The sequence below is a fragment of the Apteryx mantelli genome, chromosome 2, assembly GCF_036417845.1.
Source record: "Apteryx mantelli isolate bAptMan1 chromosome 2, bAptMan1.hap1, whole genome shotgun sequence".
NCBI lineage: Eukaryota > Metazoa > Chordata > Aves > Apterygiformes > Apterygidae > Apteryx > Apteryx mantelli.
Genome location: NC_089979.1, coordinates 37963677 through 37988045, shown reverse-complemented (window position 1 = coordinate 37988045; position 24369 = coordinate 37963677). Strand labels below are relative to the sequence as shown.

Below are 24369 nucleotides of genomic sequence, written 5' to 3'. Positions count from 1 at the left end.
TCAATTTAGCTTAGTTCAAAGGCCTTGGTTTAAAAAATAAGTAGCCCATCCTTTAAAAAAATTCTTTCTCTCAGCTGATCCTGTGTCTCCAATTCAAATTTTTCTTCTAAAGTTATGCAGTTAAATAAGCAAGATACTTTAAAGCAAATTACTGAGAATGGATCAAGAGTGTTTCTTGCAATTTTTTATGCTAGCTGTGTGAATTACAAAGCTATCTTGCATTTGGGAGGATTACAGGCTTGGTATGCCTGGCAATCTGTATACAGGTAACAGGTAGAAAGAATTCAGTTTAAGGTAAGTAGCTCCTAGCCTTCTGTGAGCAAGTTATTTTGTTTAGCAGACCTTGTATAACCAACGTAGTATATTATAAATGCAAAGCAATAGTAATAATTATGTGCAGGTGCATACACAAAGAATCCCAGCTTTTTCTGTCTTGCAGTTCTTCTGGAGAAGGAAAAAAAGGGGGGGAGGAGAGGGAAAGCAGGTTGACACCAGCTTCTGCTTACAGATTTATATTTGATTTCTTCATTCCTCGATTTTAACATCTTTTGTTATTTTTCTGTGTGATGAGGGAGATTTTGTGTACATAAAGTAAAGATTAATAGCCTGGGAAAAGCTCACTGGTGGAATATCATGAAAATCTTTGCTCTGTTCTCACATTTGATGGGATCTTGTGAGTAATGACAGCAGTCTGAACACAAGCCCTAAGTATAAAGCTTGACACTTTCTGTTCTGTTTTTCAGACTATGATAAACAAACTGCTGAAGGGTAGCATGCTGCTCTCTGTCAGCTGCTTTGTGCTAACTTTGACCATATGCTTTTTCTACGGTAAATGTGAAGTAGCCTATTCCTTTTCACATGTAGGTGGATAAGCCACCTTAAATTAACTTAAATTTACTGCATGATGTTGCAAGTTAAAAGGGTTTAGGCAGGTAGATGTTGTGGTGAAACTGATAAAAAGAAATTTGTTCTTGTGTCAAAGCCTTTTACTAGCTTTGAGTAGCAAAGGTAGTAAAGAAAAAAAGTGTTCCATATTACTAAATGAAGAATATAAAACTTGAGTAAGCAAGAAACAACTTCAGGTTTCTCAGTATAAAAAATATGTGAATATAAACTGTCAACATCTTTGAAATAGTGTCTTTAAAAAGATTGTAAGTGCCTTGTGCTATCTATTCTTTTTGTTTTGCAGTGGTTATTTTTCTGATTAAAAACTAGTATTCATATATTCTTGTTTTGATGCTGAAATTTTAAAGCTGTGATCTCACTTAGGGGTTCTTTTTGTGAACGTTGTTCTTGAAGATTTTTATGACGGGAAAATGGAGGAAACAACTGGATTTTGTTGCATAATTAGAGTGCTTTGCAATATTTTAAGTTTCAAAGCATAAGTTAAGTCAAGAGATTTCCTAAGTTTTCTACCATTAAGCATTATGTAAAGATAACCACTTTGATATGAATATGGTCATTTTTGTATAACTTTTTAAAATAGATCTTTGGAAAAGTAGAAAAGTAGAAAAAGTAGGAACTTAAAACTGGATCAAAAAAGTCGTAAGGTACTTGAATTGTAACTCAGAATGAGGGTCTATGAGTTCAGCTGTGTGATTCATAAAATTCCACGCATTGGCTTATATGCCCAAAGGGCTCTAAGAGCCTAGATTTTTGTCAGTGAGTTTACCAAGGTGCCACACTCTCATAGATAGCATAACCCAGAATGTTGTTATTTTGGAAAAGCTAAGTGTTTTTGCACCTACCTCTTGCTTCAGGCTGGTTGGGATTCACAGATGAGATTTTCCTATATTGTAGTCATTTTAGGGATCAAGTCCAGACAGATATTATGGTTGATAGTCTTGTGATTATTACATAATTAAGATTTTGAAATATATTATTCTGCACACTTTACCAGTAAATGGATCTGTTCATTTTATGTTAAAATATAGATAAGCATTGATATGTTGCTGAGAGTCTTAACGCTTTTCATTGTATAAAAAGTAGATTGAAATTAATTACAGCTTGTCTGAATGTTTATTAACAAGTGAAACATCAGTAATCTATGATCAAGGTATTTTGTAATCTGCCTTTCAATATAGTTGATATATTTTTATTTAAACATTACTTTAAATATCTGTATGGTAATTTTTGTGTGCAAAATTCTGTAAAAATTTTTGTTTTCCCAGTCAAGACATGGTCTTTAGAGCTTATTTTAAAATATTCGGTAATGCTTTATTTTACTGTGAAAAAGGAGGGAGCTGGGAACAAATTTAAATATGGCTTAGCCAGATTAACCCCCTGAATTTTACTGTTTGTTCCTGCATTGATGATGTAGTATGACATAAAGTTGGATTCTCTTCTTCCTTTTGTATGAAGAGATGGTTTAATCATAGTTGCACACACTTATTGCCTAGAAGTAATAAGGTTGAAAAACTAATGTTTTTGGTCGAGTTAGAAACTCTGTATTTCATCAGTTATGATAATCTGTGCAGCAAGAGCTCAACAAGACTTTCATATCCCAGAAAGAGTTTGTAAGGAAATTAATTTAATTTTCTTTTTTTTAACCTGGCCAACACATTTTAGAGAAATTTTGACAATAATGTCAGTGCTCATAGTTTGAAAACATGTGAGATAGAAAGTAAATGTAGCTTGATTACAGTGACATTTTTAACAGATAAAATTAAAGATATGATTTGTTAATGTCAGTTTTTAAAGCATAAACGTTGATGTGTATTGACACAGCCCAGGTAGTTATGCATTGTTGTCTGGGAATTTAAACTTGAGATACAGATGTCTGATGTAGAAGCCTGGTATGTCTGGATCAGAAGCCTAACGTTGGAACATGCGAATATCTCCATTTGTTTACCAGAATGATATATGAATTAGTATATTTAGCATAGCTTGTCTTAACTTTTTTGCTCAGTTTTCCTGTAGCAAGCCACATGATTTTTGTGGCTAAGGTAGCTGTGTCTAGAGGATTTAGGTCTTAAAAATTATAGTAGGGTGATAATGATAATCCAGTCTCTTTATGGTATTAGAAGGATGAGGCTAATTATCATTTATATTTCGGGGAAGGCTTTTGCCTAATTCATGCCTCCTGTTCCACAAGATGCTGAGTGACCTCAATTTCTGTTAGCTAAAAGGGGAAAGAGGGCAATCAGCATCTTGCAGCACCTGACGTTGTCTGGAGAGTAAGGCTTATTTTAAATAAAAATCTTAAGTAAAACAGTAAGTATTTTGATTGAAATGAAATTGCAGCTGCTTTTTGGGATATGAGAAATGCCTATGACAAAACACATGTTTTCATTGGATATAGTATTCAAACTGCTAGAACTAGAAATTAAAATAAAGTAAAACTAAATACATATTTAGTGTTGTGGCCTAAAGGAAATACTCTCCCCTCCTCTGCTCTATACATTCTGAGGTTTCCTTCTTAATTGTGAATTTTATTCTAATCAGTTTTATAAAATATAGATTGTAATTCATTGTAAGAAAAAAATCACTTTATACTATCTACAGTGTATAGGCACTTGAAGATCTCTTAAGTTAATATTTTTATTAAGTATATATAAAATTATATAGAAATATAAGTTGATGGATTTGAGAGAGAACTGATGCAATACCTACCAAAGAAATCAGCTGGGATAGTGGTTATAATTGCATGGCACCATGCTGTGAGGAGAGAACTAAGCTAGCTCTAAAAAGTTTCATAAGCACCTCAAGTAGTGTGCAAACAAGTGTGGTGCTCTGCTTGCGTTGATTAGCCTTGCATCTTAATACCTGCTTGGTTTTGGTACTGGAGGTACTTCATTCTTAATGAGCAAACTTTTGGTATCTCTCCATAGCAATGCATTGTGCTATATAAAGATAATTTTTTTAAATGACAGATCTGAAAGTGTTATATTGTGTTTGTTGAACATCACAGGTATATTCATAACCTATTTCCATTTTACAACATATCAGGTGAGGAGCCAGGAGGGGTAGCCAAGAAAAAAACTAAAGTTAAAGGTATTTTAATATTCTTTTTGTCAGTGAACCTTAGCAGATATGTCTGAAATGCATGCGTGTTGCAAATAGAGATTGCAGGTTATAATAATGTTTACTAATATTAGCTATGTTGGCTAATTATTGTCTGACAGTGCAGCAAACTATTATCCACTCCAATGTTCAGTGTTTTTTTGTTACTGGTTATAATTTAATCACAACGTGAGTGCTTTCCTAACTAGAGTTTCTTTTTTCATTTGTGCAAACATTTTTACAACAGTTGTCTTTTGGCTTATAAGCATTTAATGTTTACTTCTTATTCTGTGTGTAAAAAAACAAAAACAAAAACAAAAAACCCTGATGTATACACAGGATTTGCTCTTCTGCCAAATCCTCTTTTACTTATCTTTCATGAATTCATAATACTATTATTGTCTTGTAATTGGACTTGAGTACCTTAATTTCTGCTTAAGTCTGCACTTAAATAGTTTCATCCATTTCTTTCTTATGGGAGGAGAAATTTAGATAAAGTTCGGGAACTCTTCCCACTTAATATTATTTGCGGAATTGATTGCAGTGATCATCTTAATTTTTCCAAGCTTAAAGCAAGATAGCTTGAGACCAATTTATTGTATATACCTGAAGATCTCTTATTTGAATTAATGTTTAATAAATATACATAAAATTGTATAAGTTGATGTATTTGAGAGAGAACTGGCACAATGCCTACCAAAGAAATCAGCAGGAATAGTGGTTATAATTACATTTAAATATAAAATTATTATAAGACATATATGTTACATTTATATATATTTCTACATGTATATAAATTTATAATAATATAAGAAATTAATCCAATTTGTAATTAAATGGCTACAAAAACAACACATAATAGTCTAAATGTGTTTAGTGCAACAAACAGACTAAGAAACTAATTAGCCCAAGCAAAGCATCATACTCCCAGATGAACACTACTTCTGGTACTTCTTGACTTTTAAGATGTGTTCAGTTACCTAAACACAGCATATTACTGTGTAAAGAATACAGTCTATTCATTGGATTAAACACACTAAGACTATTCTGTGTTTTTGTTTTATTTTTCTAGCAGTATGTGAAAAACACTTTTTTTGTTTATAATACAAACTCACATTAGAGAAAAAATACATCTGCTGGGGAAAGCTCTCACATTCATCTGAATTTTTCTTAGCATCTTTGCATGCAGTTTGAAATTTTTAGCTTTTGTTCTGCATTGTGCTTGGTATGACTTGATCAAAATTGTGTGTTTCCAAGAATTTAAAAAATATGTCATTTAACAATTCATTCCTGTGCTTTGGTTTATTTTTCAAAGATGTTTGATATGCGAATGAAGAACTGCTGTGATATATTTCCAAATGCTTTGTGTAAAAAAAAAAAAAAAAAAAAGATTTTTTTTATTTGTCTGAATACAAATACCTGTTGTATTTTATATTTCAGATCTTTATTGATTTTTCTAAATAATGTGGATGTATTACCTTTCTTGAAAGTAAATACAAATATGGCCTGCAGAAAATTAATGGAAAGTTTTCTAAACTTTATTAAAAGTAAAAAATTGCTTATTCTGGGGAATATTGCTGGTACTGTGATGGTATTTTTCAACACTGAGCAAAGTGGAAGTGAATAACTGAACTTTTAAATTTCAAGAATGCTGTTCTGACTTGTTCTGTTGGTATATTACCTAGATACTGCATCACAGCCAAATGAATAATATAACTTAAATAGAGAAAATAAGTACAAGAGATGCAATACCTAGGTAAAAAAATATATATATTAATAGCACCATATATTGAAAAGCAAAGATATAGTAATTGATTTATCATTGTTACTTTGATTTCATGGAATATGATTAAACCAAATTAAACAATAACTTTTTTGCAGTTGATTTAATTCACCAGGATATTGTTATTTCTTTCTTCTTAAGTATTTTGTACTGGCATTTTTTTATTTTTGTAAAATATGTATATAAACTCCATTTCAACCTTTGGCCTGAGCTGAGATAACAATGTCTGTAAAATATTGTAGTGTAGGTTTATGTTATTATAACACTTTCATTTGTTGTTCTAGTAAGTTGAAAAAATTGTGAAAAAATTTTCTTTTGGATATGTTTTTGATGTTTCTAGACCCTACAGTGGTCACACCATTATCAAAGATTCAAAACATGTTGTGATTTTCATGCTCATAGACAAAAGTGTTGTTAGCATTCTGTAGAAGTAAGTTAACAATAAGATAATAGAGGCATGTTTTTTAGTAGTTTAATGCTTTATTCAGATGCAGTTACAGTAAGCTAAGGTTATTGGATGGCTGGCTGCATGGTGTGAGATATTGCTAAAAGTCAAAGCTGATTTGTTTAAATTGCTTAAAGCTTAAGTAGTTAAATAAACACGTTTAAACTGGTATTTAACAAACATTAAGCAAGAAGATGATCAAAGCTTGTAGATAGTTGCTCATAAAATATATTCTCTGATCTAAAAATGGTTCTCTTATTGAACATTTCCCCCTTTTTTAAATGAAAAACTAAAAAGTAAAAGAAGCAATTAAAGAACCAGTCAAGAAAGTAAAGGAGAAGCAGGAATCCAAGAAGGATGAAATCAAAGATGAGGAAGAAAAAAAGAAAGCCAGGAAAGGAAAAGATGCTGCTGTTCGAAAGGACAAGAGAACTGTTGAGATGGATAAATTAAAGAAAGATTCTGACAAGGTTAAAAGAGACAAAGGAAAGGAAAAAGGCCTAGACAAAAATGTAAAATCCAAGGATACGACAAAAAAATCAGCCAGTGAAAAGGATGGTATTATTCAGGTGGGAAAAGACAAAGAAACAAAAAAAATAGCTAAAAACCCATCCAAAATTTCTGAAAGCTCAGCAAAGGAAGACAAGAAAGAAAAGAAATAAACAGTGTTCCAGTTGTGCTAAGTAGGAACAGACCTGAAGGATGAGCATATTTATAGGAATATGGTAAATATGGCAATAAGAAGATCATGTTCTGTAGAAATGATAAGTGTGAACAAAGGTTTTATATAATCACTAATCACTTTTTGAAAACTGCTACACATGTACTGACATTGTAAACAGAAAGCAAAATGTCTGCTGTGAAAGTCAAATATGTACATATGTTAATGTATCTTGGCTAACTTTATGTGTATTGAAAACAGAATATCAAATTAATGCCGGTTACTTTTAAGCATACTCTTAATGTAAATCTGAAAAATTTCCTTTCTTTGTTTGCTTTGTATGAAAATACTATTTTCTTGGTGTGGAGATGAAAGTGTAATGTTATGTATCAAGTATAACTTTAAAAGCAAATGAGGATTATCTGGACACATGCAGTAAAAATCCATGAGTTTGGGTTTTTTTTTGTTTTGTTTTTTGTTTTTTTGCCAAAAACAAGAGTATTAATGGAACATGTTGTCATAGGATGATAGTAAGGAAGTGTAAATTATTCTCCGGTAAACTTTGTTGCCCTAGGTAGACTGATAAAACTATTTTAAAGTTGGTTTGAGCATCTGTGTAGTGTTGCATTTAGTTGTGTGACTTCAGCATATACTCAGCCAAAGTGCTACTACACAGTTTGTATGGATCCTGTGACAGTATATTCTGCCTTTTTTTTCTTTGTTATCTTTTGGTCTGAACTTACTTCGTTAACTCTTCAGTTTACTGTGGCCGGATTTTCCAAATTATTCAACCGTTCAAAATCAGGGTCAGATTTTCAGAATTGCTTTTCCTCTAGTAGCAGTCTTCCACTGGAAGCTTCCAATAAATACTTATGAAAATTAGACCTTTGCACCGTTGATGAATATTGTTTGTTTTCATTCCTATTTAAAGAAGAGTGGTGTTCTTTTGTTACTGTATTCTAGTTGAACTTGATTAGAGAACAGCTTCTGTTTTACAGCTATTAAGATTATTTTCTTCAAACAGCACTTTTTAAGTACCTGACATTTCTGTAAGCAAGCTCCTATGTTAATTTGCTGTTGTATCTTCTATATTTTTAGCAGTGAGGAGTGATTTATCCAGCAGTCTAATTAGAATAAATAGGAGGTTACAAAACATTTCTTTGGAAGGATTTATCCTTCAATATGTTATTGAATCTATACTTGCTTTCTTGTTTATTGAGGAAAGGAATATTTTCTAATTTTACTAGACAAATAGTGTTGCTTATTTTGTTGAAACATTAATTACCCAATAAAATTACAAAAGATTCAGAACAAAATTTGTGATGACAGTTGAAGATTTTTTTACTGTAATATTGCAGTATTTTTTTAAAGAAAATAAAACAAAAGAGTGAAGTAGAGCTTGAGTGTATGCACGCAGGTGGCAGTAAGATAAAATCCTGAAGGTTGATTCCTATGTTCTGTTCTTGGGCCTGCTTCAATTTTCTGTATAAAACTGTTGGCAATGCCTGTGTGTTGATAGAGCACATACATGTCTCTCTAAGATGCTTTGGTCCCTAGGGTTAAAAGATGTGGTAGTAGGGTAAGATACAATATGATTCTTTGAGAGGAAACTTTTTAAAAATAGATTAAATAAAAGTAGTGGCAAGTAGTACAATACCTTAAGATTCTCGCTCTGATAATTGAAAGAGTTGATGTATTGAGCTACTTTTCAAATATTTATATATGTGGGAAGAAGGGGGAAAGATGCGTTTTACAAAAATTATACTGTTGAAGGCGCCTTTTGTTTAAAAAAAAAAGTGTAAAAATTTGTTATCTTCAGGAATCATATTTGATAAATGCACTTGTGTAATGAGTTTTATTTTTTAAGTTTCAATGATGATAAAGATATATTTATTTGTCTTCGCTCTGTTTGGTGTTAAGTTACACATTTGATAGAGGAACGCTAAAATCACATATCTCAGGGCTGGTGGCAGAGGGAGATAGTGTATGTCACTTTTTGTTTTCTCCTCTAGTGCAGCAGAAATTGTAATTGTCTGGGGAGTGAAATTTGGAATGAATTTCTACTTGCTGTATATTCTTGTATATGACTCAAAGTCTGTCTGGTTCTAAAATAGTTCCTTTTTCAAAGAACATTTCTTTTGAGCAGCACTGTAGGCTATACAAATACGCACATAATAAAATGAGATTTTTGCCCCGGAGGTTTGTTGTGCTGTTACGTATCTCTGTGAAATATTATTGTCATTCAGTTTAACATGGCAAGTTACCACTTAAACTCAAAAAATGCACCAAAAGTAAAAACTGAGTGTAACTTACTTTTTCATCTGATATGAAAATAATCTTGCAAAAAATATATGATATAGCATACTGCATACTGAACAGGTTCAAATAGGGGACAGTGAGAAACACCCATTTGATAGCTGGTCTATAAAGCATCAAAGCAAAAGTGAGAAGTGTGCAAGATAAACAAAACATTTGCTAGTCACTTCTTTCCTTTTATGCACTGTAAGTGCTTGCTTGTTGTGAAGGACTGAATATCTTTTGAAATGCTTTGAATGCATTTATTGTTCATGAAGCAGAGAAAATGGATGTCTTAAAATGGAGGTGTGGGTTATCAGAGGTTATAGGCTCAGTACTTCTTTAAAGGATGTGTATATTATAAGAGAGTGGATTGTATGTGTGAAAGTAGTGTGGCTGTTTCTACTCTTCCAGATTCTAAATTCTGAGATTGTGGCTAATAAGTAATTAGCTTCCCCCCCCTCCCCATTCTGTATTTAAAGCTGATTATAGAATGAAGTAACTTTTCACTCTTTTAGTCATTAATATTACTGCAGCAAAAGGTGAATGTAAGTGTTACCCAATAATATTTTTGAATATATATGTTTTTTTAATGAGACAGGAGAAAATTGGCAAAGAAAGGTGTAAATTAGGCTTTTTTCTCTAGGATCTGATCTTGCCTCTATAGTAGTGGGCTCTTAGCTATGATACTTTTTAAAAATACTTAATGTAGTTTAGATAATACAAAAAGTAAAATTAGAATTAATTCATTTTTCTCCTGTTCATGTTACATATATAGGATAGTGGAATAAATATATGTGCTTTTCACAGTTCATAAAATAATAAAATCTCTGTAGTTTACACAAAGTTGTTTTGAGGCACACCAATCATATTTGTACTGAGATATATCTGACTCCAGCAGAGACTTAATAATAATTTTTTTAAAACTTTAGTGCCTTGAAATACAATACTTATGCTGTTTCACTTACAGTTCCTTTTATAAGTCTTGGCAGCAGCAGAGTACTCATTATAGTGTAGCTTGTTCTTCTTTAATTATTATTACAATTCAATTCATTTCTTTGCATACTACTCTGAGAAACCAGTTCTGTGGTGGTTTTTTTTTTTTCTCCTCCTGAGGAGAGATGCTGTTTTTTTATTTAAGAAAGCATCTTTAACTTAATTGACCTCACAACTCATATTTAAGATCGAATCTAGGAAAACCAACAAAGGATCACAGGAGAATTCAGTTTGGAAGTGACTTCAAGAGGTCTGTAGTCCAACATCCTGCTCAAAGCAGAGTCAACTGAGATAAGACCAGGGTACTCTGGGCTTTATCTAGTCTGATCTTGAAAACCTCCAAGGATGGAGACTGCGCAACCTCTATGGGCAGCCTGTTCCACTGACTGAATGTGCTCACAGGGAAAAAGGATTTTTTTATATCCAGTCAGAATCTTGATTGAAGCCTTCTTAAAGGATAACTGAAAGGAGGATTAGGCTAACATCAATAAATTCTTCTTGAGGATGTGATGTCTTAGGCTGTGGCATAATCTCTCAAGCTTTTCACTGTGGTTTCTGAAACTAGGACAGAAAATGAGAATTAATGACCAGCTTAATCTTGGACAGATATTTATCCAAGTAAGATGTAAATTACCTTTATCTCTTACCTTGATGTTGATCATTATTACTACTTGCTTGCTTTTCATCATGTTTTGATCCAGAAAGACTTAGTGGTATAAATAGTAAGCATCTTGGTGGCAGAATTCCATCAGTCATACTTTTTTCTGTACTAACTCAGGAGTTAAAAGAAATGCAAGACTGAGATTACTTGATATTGAAGACAAAGTTAGATCTAAAGATTTCTTTACAAATTCCTATGTTAAATCTTGGAAGGTCTGATAATCTCTATCATAATGAGCAGTACATTGTAAAGTTCAAGGCAGTTATTCATAAAAACATATATAAAATATAAAAATGATCATATGAAACACTGTTTTCCCCAAAGAGAAGAACAGTTAAAAAAAAAAAAGAAAGAAAGAAAAGAAAACTGCAGCATATTTTTCTTATAAATACTGAGCAGACCATGAGAATAGCATTGTGATTTGTTTAGTTACTTTGAACTAGACACGGCTGCTTAAAATTCCATCTAGTTTTTCTCATTATATTTTTTTAGGTCTTCAAAACATATATCTGTATACTGTCTGAATATACTTTAGTCTTTGAGTACATTATATCAGTATGGCCCTGTAGTAATCATTTATATATCTTTTGAATATACCTTTTGAATACCTTTTGGATACCTTTTGAAGTGTTTAATGTCAATTAATTTTTCCTTTGTTATTGAAATAATTGGAACAAGATTGTCTCTTTCTTAACTTTTAGTTTTTTTTGTTTTGATTCAATTATATATTAACTTTATAACTGAAAAATGCAGGCCTTAAAGAAAGATCTGTCCCAGCACAGCCAACATCACCAGAATCTGAGGAGATCGTTCAGCCTGCTGAGCAGTTTGTCGAATCAGGTAAGACGTCTAGTAAACCACAGATGAAACAAAAAACACACTGTTTCATTTGAACTGTAGTTATGGTTCCTCAGTATGGTGTTTTTCCTTTGGTTAGAAATATAAATCTTTCATGCTATCGCTTTTATGTGGTGTTTATCTACTATAGTTTATTTAACTGGAGTCACTGCTAGTAACTTTATGTAAATCACCAACCACTGAAAGTTTATAGGTTATGTGTTTAGAAGGCACTCATCTGAGCTCTCATGAATACCAGTGGAGCAATATCACATCAGATAATTTTATGCTGGTGTACAGTTGTGGCTGTAATATATATGCAACACTATCAACCAATCAGAATGACAGCAGCTTTTCCACATTAAAAAAAAAATCAAAATTCATAAAATCATTCACCTGCTTGTGGAAAAGGGAAAAAAACATACTACCATTTATATTTTTTTTATTTTAATTTTTGTGCCTGTTCGTAAAATCGAATCAGTTGTCTCAACCTAAGCAGATGAAAAACACAGAAGCAGTTGTATAACAGTCATTCTCATCCCCAAATAAATATTAACCACAACAAAATTGATATGACAAATTTTGTAATTTTAGTAATAGCACTGTTCTCATTTTCTGAAGTGATTTAGCAACAATAGAAAAGTGTCTTGTTATTGTTTAATTCAAGCACTTTTGCATTTCAGTAGTTTTAAACTAAAAATAGAAAGTAGAATTACTTGGTAAGCTTATTCAAATGTTCATTTTTCTACTAAAACAAGTAGTACATCATAAATACAGTAAATTTGGTGCCTAGTGGTGAAAAATCACTTAAACATAAAAGAAAAAAAAAAGTAAAATTTATTAGGTTCAAGAGGAGTTCCAGTAAAGATAATTTTACATGTCAGCTTTCAGGTATGTGATAGGCATTTGGTGTTATTCAGAGACTGTATTTTTTTCCAGTTCTTGGAAGAAGTGCATCCTACTAGATGTTTATATGAACCTAAACATGATAACCCACAAAAGTTGAGCACATGGTTAATAAACTGGAATATAGAATCTGTTTTTAAAAGACTTGAATTACTTTCCTTTCATTATCGTTTATAAAATATATTCCATTTAAGGTGTCATTTTTATGTGTTTACGTAACTGGTGCCATTACAGACCTTTATTTGAGAATAAAATTGTGATTGTTTTCACATACCATTGAATTTCTTGATGTTAATTTTAGGACATTTATATGAAGGCAGTGCTTCTTTACCGATTCCTGTTATGTTCTGGGTTTGTGTGTTTGGTGTTTGCTTGGCCCTGAAATCAGTCTGGAATTTCTTCTGCTATGAATTGCCTGGAGAAGTCCTTGCTATTGGAATACTAGTATCTATTCTCCCTACTTATAAAATAACCAACCCTCCACTTATGAAACTGACCTTTTGTTGTCAAGCTATAGCATGCTAGTGCTGCTGCCTAAATTGTAGGAATGTGATGGATGAAAGTGTTAGTTAAAAGATTACTCAGGAGAGAATTCTTGATAGGAATAGTTATCTGAAATAATGATGTTATTGCCACTGAGAAAAAGATACATGCAGAACACCCACTGTAAGTAGCTGCAAGTAAATTCTTTCAATTCATCTTTAGGAGTTTTATTAGAAATAGATGCAATACTTTCAGAATTGGAGAGTAAACAAAACCAAAATGTTTTTGTAGTTGCATGGGTTGCAGAGATTCATGAAATAAATCTGTACAGAACCTTATGGAATGAGACTACGAAAAGCTGCAAGCCATGAGCTAATGTATAGGCTTTGTCTTTTGCACTTATCTCTGCTGCAACTTGTAATCCTTTCAGAGCACAAGAATGCTGAAGTAGAATTGGAAGAGGAAATTCAGTCTGTTCTTCATGAAGCTCTCCATTCCCAGTCTGGTATGCATTAATACTTAGAAATCACTGAAGAATTTATAAATACTGTCCAAGGCTAGACAAATCTTCAATTCTTATTTTAGTATGCACTCAAAGTACTTTTGCCTGCACAGAAAGTCCTAATAAACAGATTTGTAATTCCCAAGAAAATTATAGAAGTTTAGTCAGCAAATTCTACTACTGTAGCCTATTATTCTAGAGATGTTGGGCAGCAGTAGCTCAAATCACTCAGTTGACAAGATCTTCCTCAAAATACTGTATATAGTGCAAGTATAGTTAAATGGAGATGTTTTTACTGTGTTTTTCCCCATGAATGATTCTGACACGGGTGAGTCAGTGCAGATATTTTGGGATTATACTACTGTAAGGGGCAATTGATTTGTCTGCCCCCGTCCCCTTCAAGGAGTAGCTGAAAAATATTAAAGGTGTGCTGAAAGCTCAATATTCACCGGTAATAAAATTTACCGAAGAGTTGGTATTCTTTAACATTCTGTATTATTAATTAGGAGAGAGACATGAAGATGTAGATGAAAGCATAAATGACCAGTGGCAAGTGAAGGAAGAAATACCTGAAGAAGCTTTTGGAACTCCTACAGCAGATGACTTACATGGAGAATTAGAGAATGAAATGCCAGAAGCATATGAGTTGCCAGACTCAATTCAGAAAGGTAAGGAGTCTGCTTCCAGGCTTGCTAGTTTATAAAACTAAATTTTAAAAGTATATTTGCAAAAGCCTTTTCTAGACAGTCCTATTCATGCTCTACTTTCCTTCTAATGTGGCTCTGTAAGAGAATGCTATATATGAATTATAAGTCCCACTGAGAACGTAACAGCTATATCCTGCTGCCCTGAAGCGTTGATAGGGTGAAACAAACTTGTTTGTAATTAAAATATTAAAGCAGAATTAACTGGTCTAAAACTAAGTTAGGGAAGAGTATTTCTGAGAAGATGCTTTTATCTGAAGTACTGAAAATTTTGTATACCTTAAGACATCTTTTTGTTAAACTCATGCAATGGGTGTCATCTAAAAGTTCTGATTTCTGGAAGTAAAATGACATTCTTATTTCATGACTGAAGTAGTTCTTTTCAGTCTGAATTTATTATAGCTGCTTGTTTTTGCATCTCTTCCTTTTGTCCATGGTGCAAGTTAAAGTAGAGGAATAGATGAGACATTCAAATTCTGTTTTTCTTTGTTTAATCTTTAGCATGATTATTAAGAAGGCAAAAGTGAATATATTTTATTTTCTTTACACTTAGAGTTTCATGCAGGTGGATTTTAAAACATTGTGCTTGAATTAGAACAGAACATTCTGTGGGGAAAGCTGTCTTTATTTGAGCAAATGTATATACAGCATATGTGTGTATTTATACACGCATATACATACTCAGCTTTACATATGTATTTTTTTCTTTCAACCTATAAAATATCTTTCTGATATTAAAAGAAATTTGCGTAGAATGCCTGCTTAGAAATCCTTCCATAACATTTTGTTATACAGTATGCAGCATTATATATTGATTTAAATTTTTAAAATGTGTAAATATATCTTTGTCTCTCAGACACTGATATTTTAGCAGATGGTCTTGGAGCAATGGAGCCTGAAACATATGAAGTTCCAGGTATAATTCTGTTTTTTCCAAACTCTGTAATACTGGTTTTATGCCTTTATGTAGCAAATGATATGAGAGAGGAAAAGAGAAACTGTTCAGCTGGTTTAGTAATACATGATTCCGAAATATTCCCCCCCCCCCCCCCAAACTGTTCTTTTTGATTGTCTTGGATGTTTTTACTCTGACTGAAAGGAGTGTATCATATTTGCTATTGCAAATGCTACTATAAGGGATGGAGTGATAGGTAAGAAAACTTTGTTTTCAGTAATGCAAGAACTTCATTTATACTTTTTTCTGTGTTTCTGGCTGTTGTAGATGTATGTTTAGGACCCAGATAAACAGATCTGTGGCTGTATCTAAGAATGTGGGAATGAGGTTTATTGCCCATATTAGTCTGTCTTTTTTTTTTTTTTCTACAATGCTAAAATTCTTCTGGGCATTGTTCTTGTCATCAGTCAGAGATTTGTCTTCTTACTTGAAACCTTGCTGTCATCTTCTGAAAGCTTACCTTTCCATCAGGACTGCTCATTTCTTTATGGCCAATTATACTATCAGAGAATCAATCAGCACCAAATGCTTCCTAATGAACTGTCCTTGCACTGGCTTCTGTACATCCTAATTGATCTTAATGCTTTTTGAAATTTTACTTGGACTAATCCAATAAACATCTAGGCTTCTTCATGCTGCACTTGATGCCATATAGGAATTTTCTTACTTTGGTTTCATTAGTCCCTCTTCCTGCAGTTTTGTTATCATACCTAACATATAAAAAGAGAGAGATTTATTTAGGAACTTTAAGTGGATATTACAGTTTTTCTGTTGTCTGAAAAGTATTTTCTTCTGGATGTTAGTAATTGTCTATTGTACACGCAAGCCTCTTCCATTTACATCAAATATTGATTTCAGTTTAGACTAGGCTTATTGTCTTTGGCTAAATGTTAGTTCTGGATTTTGCAGCATTGCTTAATGCCAAATATGACAGAACAATAATTTTGTTTCTGTTTGATACAGCTAAAACTGCTTATTTCCACCTTTGTGAGAAACTGCTGCTTTCCAGCTACCAATTTGGAATCCTTGCTGCTACACTTCAAAAGAAAAAAGAGTAGTTACTTTACCTTCAGTGCCATGTGTTAAGTCTGGTGCATCCTATTGAGTGTAGTTACAGCATCTCAAAGAATTGCAGGCACAGAGGAAAAGAATCTAAATTTTTAGCTAATCTATGAAAAGAAGTAAATTGTTCTATTTCTGTGATACCATAAGTGAATGTACGTATTTTTCAAGGTCTGTTTTCTGGCTACCATAGGCAGTGGCTGTCCTCTGTAGATAAGCACTAGTGATTTTTTCTGCACATTAATAAAGAAGCTACTTTAGAATTTTGAAGATAATGGAAGATTATATTTTTAATTCATATTAGGAGAGCCATTCAAAAATCTTCCTAGCAACTCATGGCTTTTATGGGTCTAGTTTTCATAATGAGGGCATATCAGAAGACTGGAAGAGCGGATGGTCCAAAAATTTCCATTGGAATGACATGTGTCCAGTTGCAGAAGTCTGTTTGTAAGGTGTTAATTGGTCAATTTTCAACTAGATCTATACTGTAGAGCTACTTTTAGCTGTTGAAAAAACAAATTGTAGATGGAAATTAAAATAATAGAATGTTAAAGATGTATTTTTTTTTCATTTTTAATTTACAGTTTCATATGAATATGATATGGGTGTGGAAAACACAGTAAGTGAGCCAGAAGCTCCAGGTTTGTAAATTTTCGTAACTTCAAATTGCAACATAATCACTTATGCCTTTTTTGTAAAGTGCTTCAAAGTCATGTGTTGTATTCACTGTGCAGTCGTACTTTATTTTCAAATAGTTTTTCAGATAGTTTCAAAAAACTCTGATTTTTGCAGTACTGGTTTTGCAGCTATATTACCATTACAGTTGTGAACGTAACACTCCATGAATCCAATCCACAAGAATTTACATGGGCTTTATTTTCTTCTGTGAATAGTTCTCCAGTCTAATCAATGGGGTCAAGTCCTACTTATATTCTCAATTTTAAGCCTTCTATAAATACATATAAACTTATATTGTGTGACTTCTGGGTGTGTTTACAATACAGTTGTCACTTTCATATAAAACATTGTGGTATTAATTCAAGTATGTTTAGTTCTGTGTTATTCATGAGCTAAGTAGTATGTGACATTTTAACTTCTCTTATGCTTTTTAGCTATTGCGTAACAATTTGTTTAGAACATAAAATATTAAATATTTTAATTTAACGTGACACTGAGCTAATGCTAGAAGATGCTATTGAACATCATACAGGTACAATCTAAAACCTTATTTTTTTCTTATGAAAGGAACTTGCACTGACCTTTTTTCCCCAAACCAAGCCAAAAAAAAAAAATTGGATCCTATAAATAGTATCAATCTCTTAGTAAATCATTCCATGCACATTTTCGTTTACATTCTCAAAAATGCAAAGACCTACATGCATACTACTTTTCTATAATATGAGCCAAGTATATTTTAAATTGCATAGAAATGTTTCTGTAGATAAAATACATTTAGAATTTGCCCAAAACATTGAAGTTAGTGTGTATCACTGTTAGGGAATAAGTAATGTCTTTCAAAATAAACAAAAGAAACTCAACCCTCCCAAAAATAAAGCATTTCAAATTATCCTGTAAAATCTTGCTGTATATTGAAATGACTTATGAGCATTTCCATTATGAAATGTAGGTCATTTGTAGATCATTTAATGAATTTTGTGAGAAAAGCCTGCTGATGTTGCTGAACCTTATTTTTAAGTCTGTCTTGTGATGCTGGAAAATGTTTCAGCTTTTTTCCCCAAAAATCTTAAAAAAAATAAAAATAAAATAAAAAAATCAACATAAGTTGAATTCTTAATAATATTGAGTTTTAATACAATGTAAAATACAATGTATTTGAATAGTTTTTCTTGTCTTGAATAAACTTGACACTATCATTTGTGTATATTATTGTCTTTAAAATTTCATGAATTTTTATATTGATATATGCTTTTTAACAGAGGACAGAGTGCATGAGGATTATAATGAAGAACATGGTATAGAAACTGTTATCTTTAGTGAAATGACAGTATTATAACCCTTTTTTCATCATATTATTATGAAAGTCTTTAATATGAAAGTGAAATTGCTTTGTCTTATAATTTTCTGGGCTTTCATATTACTTTGTAAGTTCTCTGAGGGATTTTTGATGTTCAAACCCCCTATGGGAATGTGCTTGTGAGGAATGAATCAGAATTTAGCACTGGAACAAGTGTAGAGTATTCCTATAGGTTATATTCCCATACTGGTCCTCTTTGTCATGCTTTATATGTGATATAAAAATGTTGAGGACTTTGCATGCCCTTTCTCCTATTAAATTCTAGCTAAGTCAGCTGTAGTTCATTGTATCTGTGTAGCTAAGTGCTGCCTTTTACTGTGCTCATCTTGTCCATAACTATCTAGGGCTTTGGAGACTATTCTGATTTAGTTTGATTTAGTTAATGATTTACTAATGATTACTAAGACCAAAGAAAATAAAATCAAAAAAAAAAAAAAAAGAAAAAAAAAACAAACTAGTGGCCACAGAGTCCTGAAACAATGGCATGTCGTTATGATTCCTTCTGTGAAATCCTCCTGGAGACTACCTTGCTATAGAGTAGTTAAGCATATCTCCAAAACACTCTTGTTTACAGGCTGTCCTTCTGTCTACTGAGCAAAGTACAGTGATTCTTAACTTCAAAAAAAAAAAAGTTTAAGTTACTTCTTTGTCACTAAGAAGGAAATCCTGACTTTAACCTTTGGGACAGAAGTCCAGATCCCATTGAAGGAGTTTTAGTGGCCAAAGGTACATTCAACCCTTAGCCCATCTCTCTCCCCCCCCTACCCTGCTTATTTGCCTCAGCTGTGAAGCCCTTGGAAAAAATGTGTAAGCATAAATGGGATGTAAAAGCTAGAGAGACCTAGCCTTTTTCCTGAGCTTATGGCTAATCCTCCTTTCCAGGAGAATCTTATTTTACCATCAGTTCCTAGTCAGGAATCACTTCTGCTTCTCACACCCAGAGATCAAGGAGAAGTGCAACTCCTTCATATGTAGTGGTGAGATGAACAGAGGACCCCTTCACAGACCCTGCCTCCAGAAGAATCTATACATGCTTTTGATGCAAGATGATCATAGAGGTTCCTAAAGGAATTTGCATCAATTCACTGTACAATCAGTTCCAACAGCATTTCATGTTCTGCGGTCTGTTCTGGCCATGGCACAATGACAATGAATTAGTCTATTTTGTCAGTAGTTTATGGACTTTAACAAGCAGGGTTTCATGTGTGATCATAATTGAGTGCTGCAATAAGATATATATATATATATATAGATTTTTATAATACTACCCCTTGCAATTAATTGAAAGATTATCTGTTCACATCCTTAGACTATGTGGAGTCAGAGACTGGGAAAATGGAATCAGGAGATACATTACTTTTGGGGCGCTAACTTTTTTCTTTTTAACTATTTATTTTTTATATTGCTTTGCATCACAAGGATAAAAGCTTTTCATAATGTTCCACAATGTCATCAGTCCTCCTCTACTCCTATCATTACTTTTTGTCTTTCTTTGCAAACCATGCTTTTCGCTTGAATTCTGTTCCAATTTCTTTCTGGGATAGCAGAGTAGACGGTCCTGGAACAATGGTAACAGGAGTAATAGGAAACATGTTAATAAACCCAATCAGTATGAGTAAGCTTTTTAAAGGCAAATGCATCATAAAAAACTAACTTTTCAATTACTAAAAAAATCTTTAAGTTTGCACTGTTCTTATCTTGCTTGACATCCCCTTGAGGTAAAGGTCTTTTAAGGTAAGAGCTTATGGGTTTTTTGTTTGTTTTTTAATACATCTATCAGATGCAGCTGATGCTGCAAAAGATGAAAGTGAGAGCAGTGACCATTCCCAAAAGGATTAAGGATTTTTTTTAAATAAAAATCAGTTTTAAAGTTACTGAGAATTGATGCAAAAAAGGCATTTGTTTAAAAGGTACTGAATATAACAGTTCCATAGTGAAAAAGGCAAGAAAAATTTTAAGCCCCCCCCACCCCCCCGCCAAATTCATCAAAGTTCAGGTTTGTTTATAACGATTCACTGTTCACAACAGTTAAACATGTCTGTGTGTCAGCTTTGTTCTTTTGTGTTGTATGTAAGTTCTATCAGTTTAGAGCTCAGTTTCACCTTTGCTATGAATTACATGTTTCCTTAGCTGTTGAGGACATTCCCGAGGAGATAAATGAGGTCACAGAGCCGGGTATGTATTTTGTAATAGAGATCTTAAAGTGTTTAAGGGAAATATATGCATTTTAAAGAGTCATGTAAAAAGTGATAATTATATGCTTTTTCTTTTTATACTTTCTTTTATAGATGAAGTTATTGAAGATTTGGAAATTGGTAAAAAGCTATCAGGTATGATTTTTTTATAGTTCACCAAAGAAAATATTTTTCTTCCTCTCCTATTTGTTAATATAATTCCATATGTGTCAAAAATGCATAGAAATATGCTATATGAAGTACTTCCAGCTTCACTTCAAGGGGTGGAGTGTGTTAATTTCCAAGATTACTACTCAAGAAGGCTAAGTTGTAAATTTTTGTATTTGTTGCACTGGTGCCAGGGAATTTCAGATCAGTACTGGGTCAAATGTAATTCAAAGCTGTGCTCCAAAGAGGTCAAAGCGGCAGTGAAGATTTTTTCAAACATGACTTCAGTTCAGTCAGATAGAGCAAAGTGATCTACGCAGGAGTTTTGTCTGAACAGCGATGGTAGAATTTGATGCTATTTCATTTAGTTTTTCCATTTGGAAAATATGTTCTAATGTAAGTAATGGGGGAGGTGATCACTGGTGTTTCACAGAAATAACAAGTATAACCAAAATCACTTCAGGAGTAATAGGAATTAAAGTCAATAATTCAGAAGGGCTAACCTTTTGGACTTTAAATCTGTTTGGTACCTTTTTCTGCTGTTAAATTGACCTGGCTGCTTGTTCTGCCATTTAACTCTTCCTTGTTGTTTGATATTGATTTGATGGGGGGCAGGGAAGAGAGAAAAACTAAATTGTGATGGTACTGTGTGTAACTTTCATCATTAATTTTCTTTGTAACAGTAGAAAGTAAACATACTGAAGATAAAGTGGTCCCTGAATCTGAGGAATCAGGTTTGTATAGTACCATTTGCATGAATTTACTACTTTATATATAATAAAAATTTGGGAATGATAAATAATGTAGAATAGAATTTTGTGCTATAATGAAAATACATTCATAACTTCTTTTTCTGTTTCTGCAGCTTTTTTATTTTAAGGACAAACATAATGATGTGTTTGTTGGAAGCTAACATGTTGTATTTTTAATGATATTATTTTAATAGTTTGCATAGCACTACTCAGTGTTGGAAGTTGAGAGTGCTCCCAGTTCAGAAAAACTTATAGCAAGAAAAATGGCCGTATTAGGTCATGTGAAGATGAATTTTTCCTTACTACGCTCCATCTGCCACCAGCCAGCCTGTAACACATACTCAAGAAAAAGACTGTATCTAAGAACTAAGATAAGTAGAGTGTCCACCAGCTTTGTGTGGTGTGCTTATGGACTTCCTGAGCCAGAAAATGAGTTTCCTTTTCTTCAGGTTTTCATATTGCCTACACTTACCATCCTGGCTATTACGAATTCTTTCCTGTTGTGCCTGACTCCCTCCATGCATGCATAGGGAGCGTAGGTATTCAGATCAGTACTGAGAACTGAACTCTGAAACTAGGTATCAGAAAACGTGGCTGTAATCTTCGTGGGTTTAGCATCTGATGTCTGTGTTGTAGTCATCTATCTGGAATGTATCTGGCCTCCCATGAGAAGCTGTAAGAGAATACTGGGCAGACTTTCTTCTTTTGTAGTTAACTGATATCAGAGCAATCCTGATTTCAAGTTTATTGTGCTCTCAGAGATTGGATATTATTAAAATGAAAAACAATAATAACCAAGTACTTCATCATAAGCAGATAGGAGAAAAATAAATGGCAAACTGATCTTTCGTATTAAATTGGATGTGCAACATAAGACAGTGTGCAACCACCTGTCTGTTAATTAGCAGTGATGAGAATGAGAAGAAACCTCCCTTAACTGGTATACCTGTGCAGAGTCTGGACCATCCATCACATTAGGTATAATATTTTGCAGGTTTTGATAGCAATATCCTTCTTTGCCAGTAGTCCATAAGAGTGTGAGCAAAATCTCACAGTCTTTTTATTGAGGGTGGGGGGAGAGGCATTTAAATCACAGTAGTTATTGGAAATCACATGTATTCTTTACTTTGAGAGTTTTGCTGGTGACTAACTTAAACATACATCCTGGATTAAAAAGAACTGAATTTTGAAGTCAAAATATTTCACAGCTACAGATACAAACATGATAAATGTGTATGTTTTTTTTTAAGTCCATACTCAGTGGCATATGAAACTGTGGGAGATGAGATTTGTGCTGGTACAATTCAGATTTTTAAAATTTCATTTTGAAACAATTTGTAGTCCTGCAAATTATTTTTTGGCCTACTTTAATATTAACCTTTTCCTTGTAAAAATTTAGATGAGATAATTTACATCTCACTTCTGCAAAAGTAAAATTAGTGACCAGTCTTGCTAAGTCGTTGTTTTGAACATAAAGAAAAATAAAACCTTTTGTAAACATTTTAAGAACTATTCACTTTGAAATGATTGTGCACTTTTGATTTACAGAAATACCTGTTCAAGTTGAGGATTATTCAAATGATAATCTAGTGGGGAAGTTAATCTCTCCCCCACCCCCCCACCCCCAAAATCAAATTATAGCTAGATGGAAAATTTGCAAAGGAATTACTTGGTGATGCGGAGTGAAGGGATAAGGTTACTGTAAATTCAAGATGATTTCTATTTTTGAAGCAATAATATTTATCTTGGACTGGATAAATGCTACTGATAGTTATTGAGTTATATGGAAGCAGTTCCAAATAAAACGGTGACTACTTTTACTTTAAAAATTCATTTTAAATGATTGCAGAGAGAGAGTTGGGTATTTTTTGCTGTGAAGGGGAAAATAAACTTTAGATCTCAAAATATGTGCCTACCTCCTTTCTAGGCTGAGTGATTGTGGGTGGTGATATTAATGTCACTTCTCTGTATATCAGTCAATTTTACTGGAGTCCAACCGCAGCACATTCTGTAGCCACTAATCTGGAACCAGAACTTTTTTTCTCATGTTGTCACATTTTTTTGTTGACGCAACTGATTTTAAGGACCAGAGCACTTCCAGTTCTTCCATCAGGTGTCTGAGAGAATAGTGAAGATAGTATTTACCAAAATCATCTTTAGAGTAGCTACCTAATGAACCTGTGCCTGTGAAAGGAGAAATAGTTTCTAGGTTTGAACCGGGTGCATATTGTTGCATCTGATCTGATTTTCAGAGTTAAGTTTTACAAGTTGCTAGTGTTTTCTTTGTAACAACATAGTTGTGCCGAGTGAAATATTGAACTGTATCTCTTAACAGTGGACTCACAAAAGTTGTAATCCAGGAGCCCTGAGAGTTCATGCAATTTTGTTTCTGTTTTGTTCTCATTAGCTTGAGTCAGTTATAATGTAGCTGTTTAGCAAAGGAGTTTTTGAGTGTCTTTCTGCATTGGCTAGTCCTTGCGATACGCAGGACCCATTAAGTGCTGTGGTGCCCAGGGTATGTGTTCTGTGAGGTTTTTTGTTTGTTTGTTTGTTTTTGTTTTGTTTTTTTTGCTTGTGGGGAAGGAAACTTCTTGGATGTGTCGGTAGAGAGAAGTGACAAAAATAGGAGGCCTATATGATTCTCCAATACAGACTGGAGGCATAGTTTATTTAGTGTATTAATTTACATGCTGAACCTTAGCTGAGATGATTTGAAATGCTTGTATTAACACATTATGTCTGTGCGGTCTTTAAAATAATGTTTAGCACAACTGTCACATGGTATTGAAATGTTTAAAGCAGTAAATGATCATTAATAGATGCTTCATCTAAAAAACATTTTGTTTCATAATGAGTATGAAACTTTTTTATCCAAAGCTTATAAACAGCATCAGAACAAGCAGTAGATACCTTCGACAGCATAGGCAAAAAATTTAGTGAAGACAGGA

The 24369-nt window shown here is 33.0% G+C and overlaps 1 protein-coding gene across 1 annotated transcript in view; it reads left to right on the top strand.

Annotated features, from left to right (window-relative positions):
• The window catches only part of ASPH (aspartate beta-hydroxylase), a 114231-nt gene that overhangs the window by 29568 nt on the left and 60294 nt on the right, over positions 1-24369 (top strand). Inside the window, exons 5-13 of the mRNA XM_067290493.1 lie at positions 11597-11683; positions 13500-13574; positions 14078-14239; positions 15132-15191; positions 16877-16933; positions 20458-20502; positions 20616-20657; positions 21353-21403; positions 22970-23018. Coding sequence (XP_067146594.1) covers positions 11597-11683; positions 13500-13574; positions 14078-14239; positions 15132-15191; positions 16877-16933; positions 20458-20502; positions 20616-20657; positions 21353-21403; positions 22970-23018 — 628 coding nt within the window. The remainder of the gene's footprint in view (positions 1-11596; positions 11684-13499; positions 13575-14077; positions 14240-15131; positions 15192-16876; positions 16934-20457; positions 20503-20615; positions 20658-21352; positions 21404-22969; positions 23019-24369) is intronic.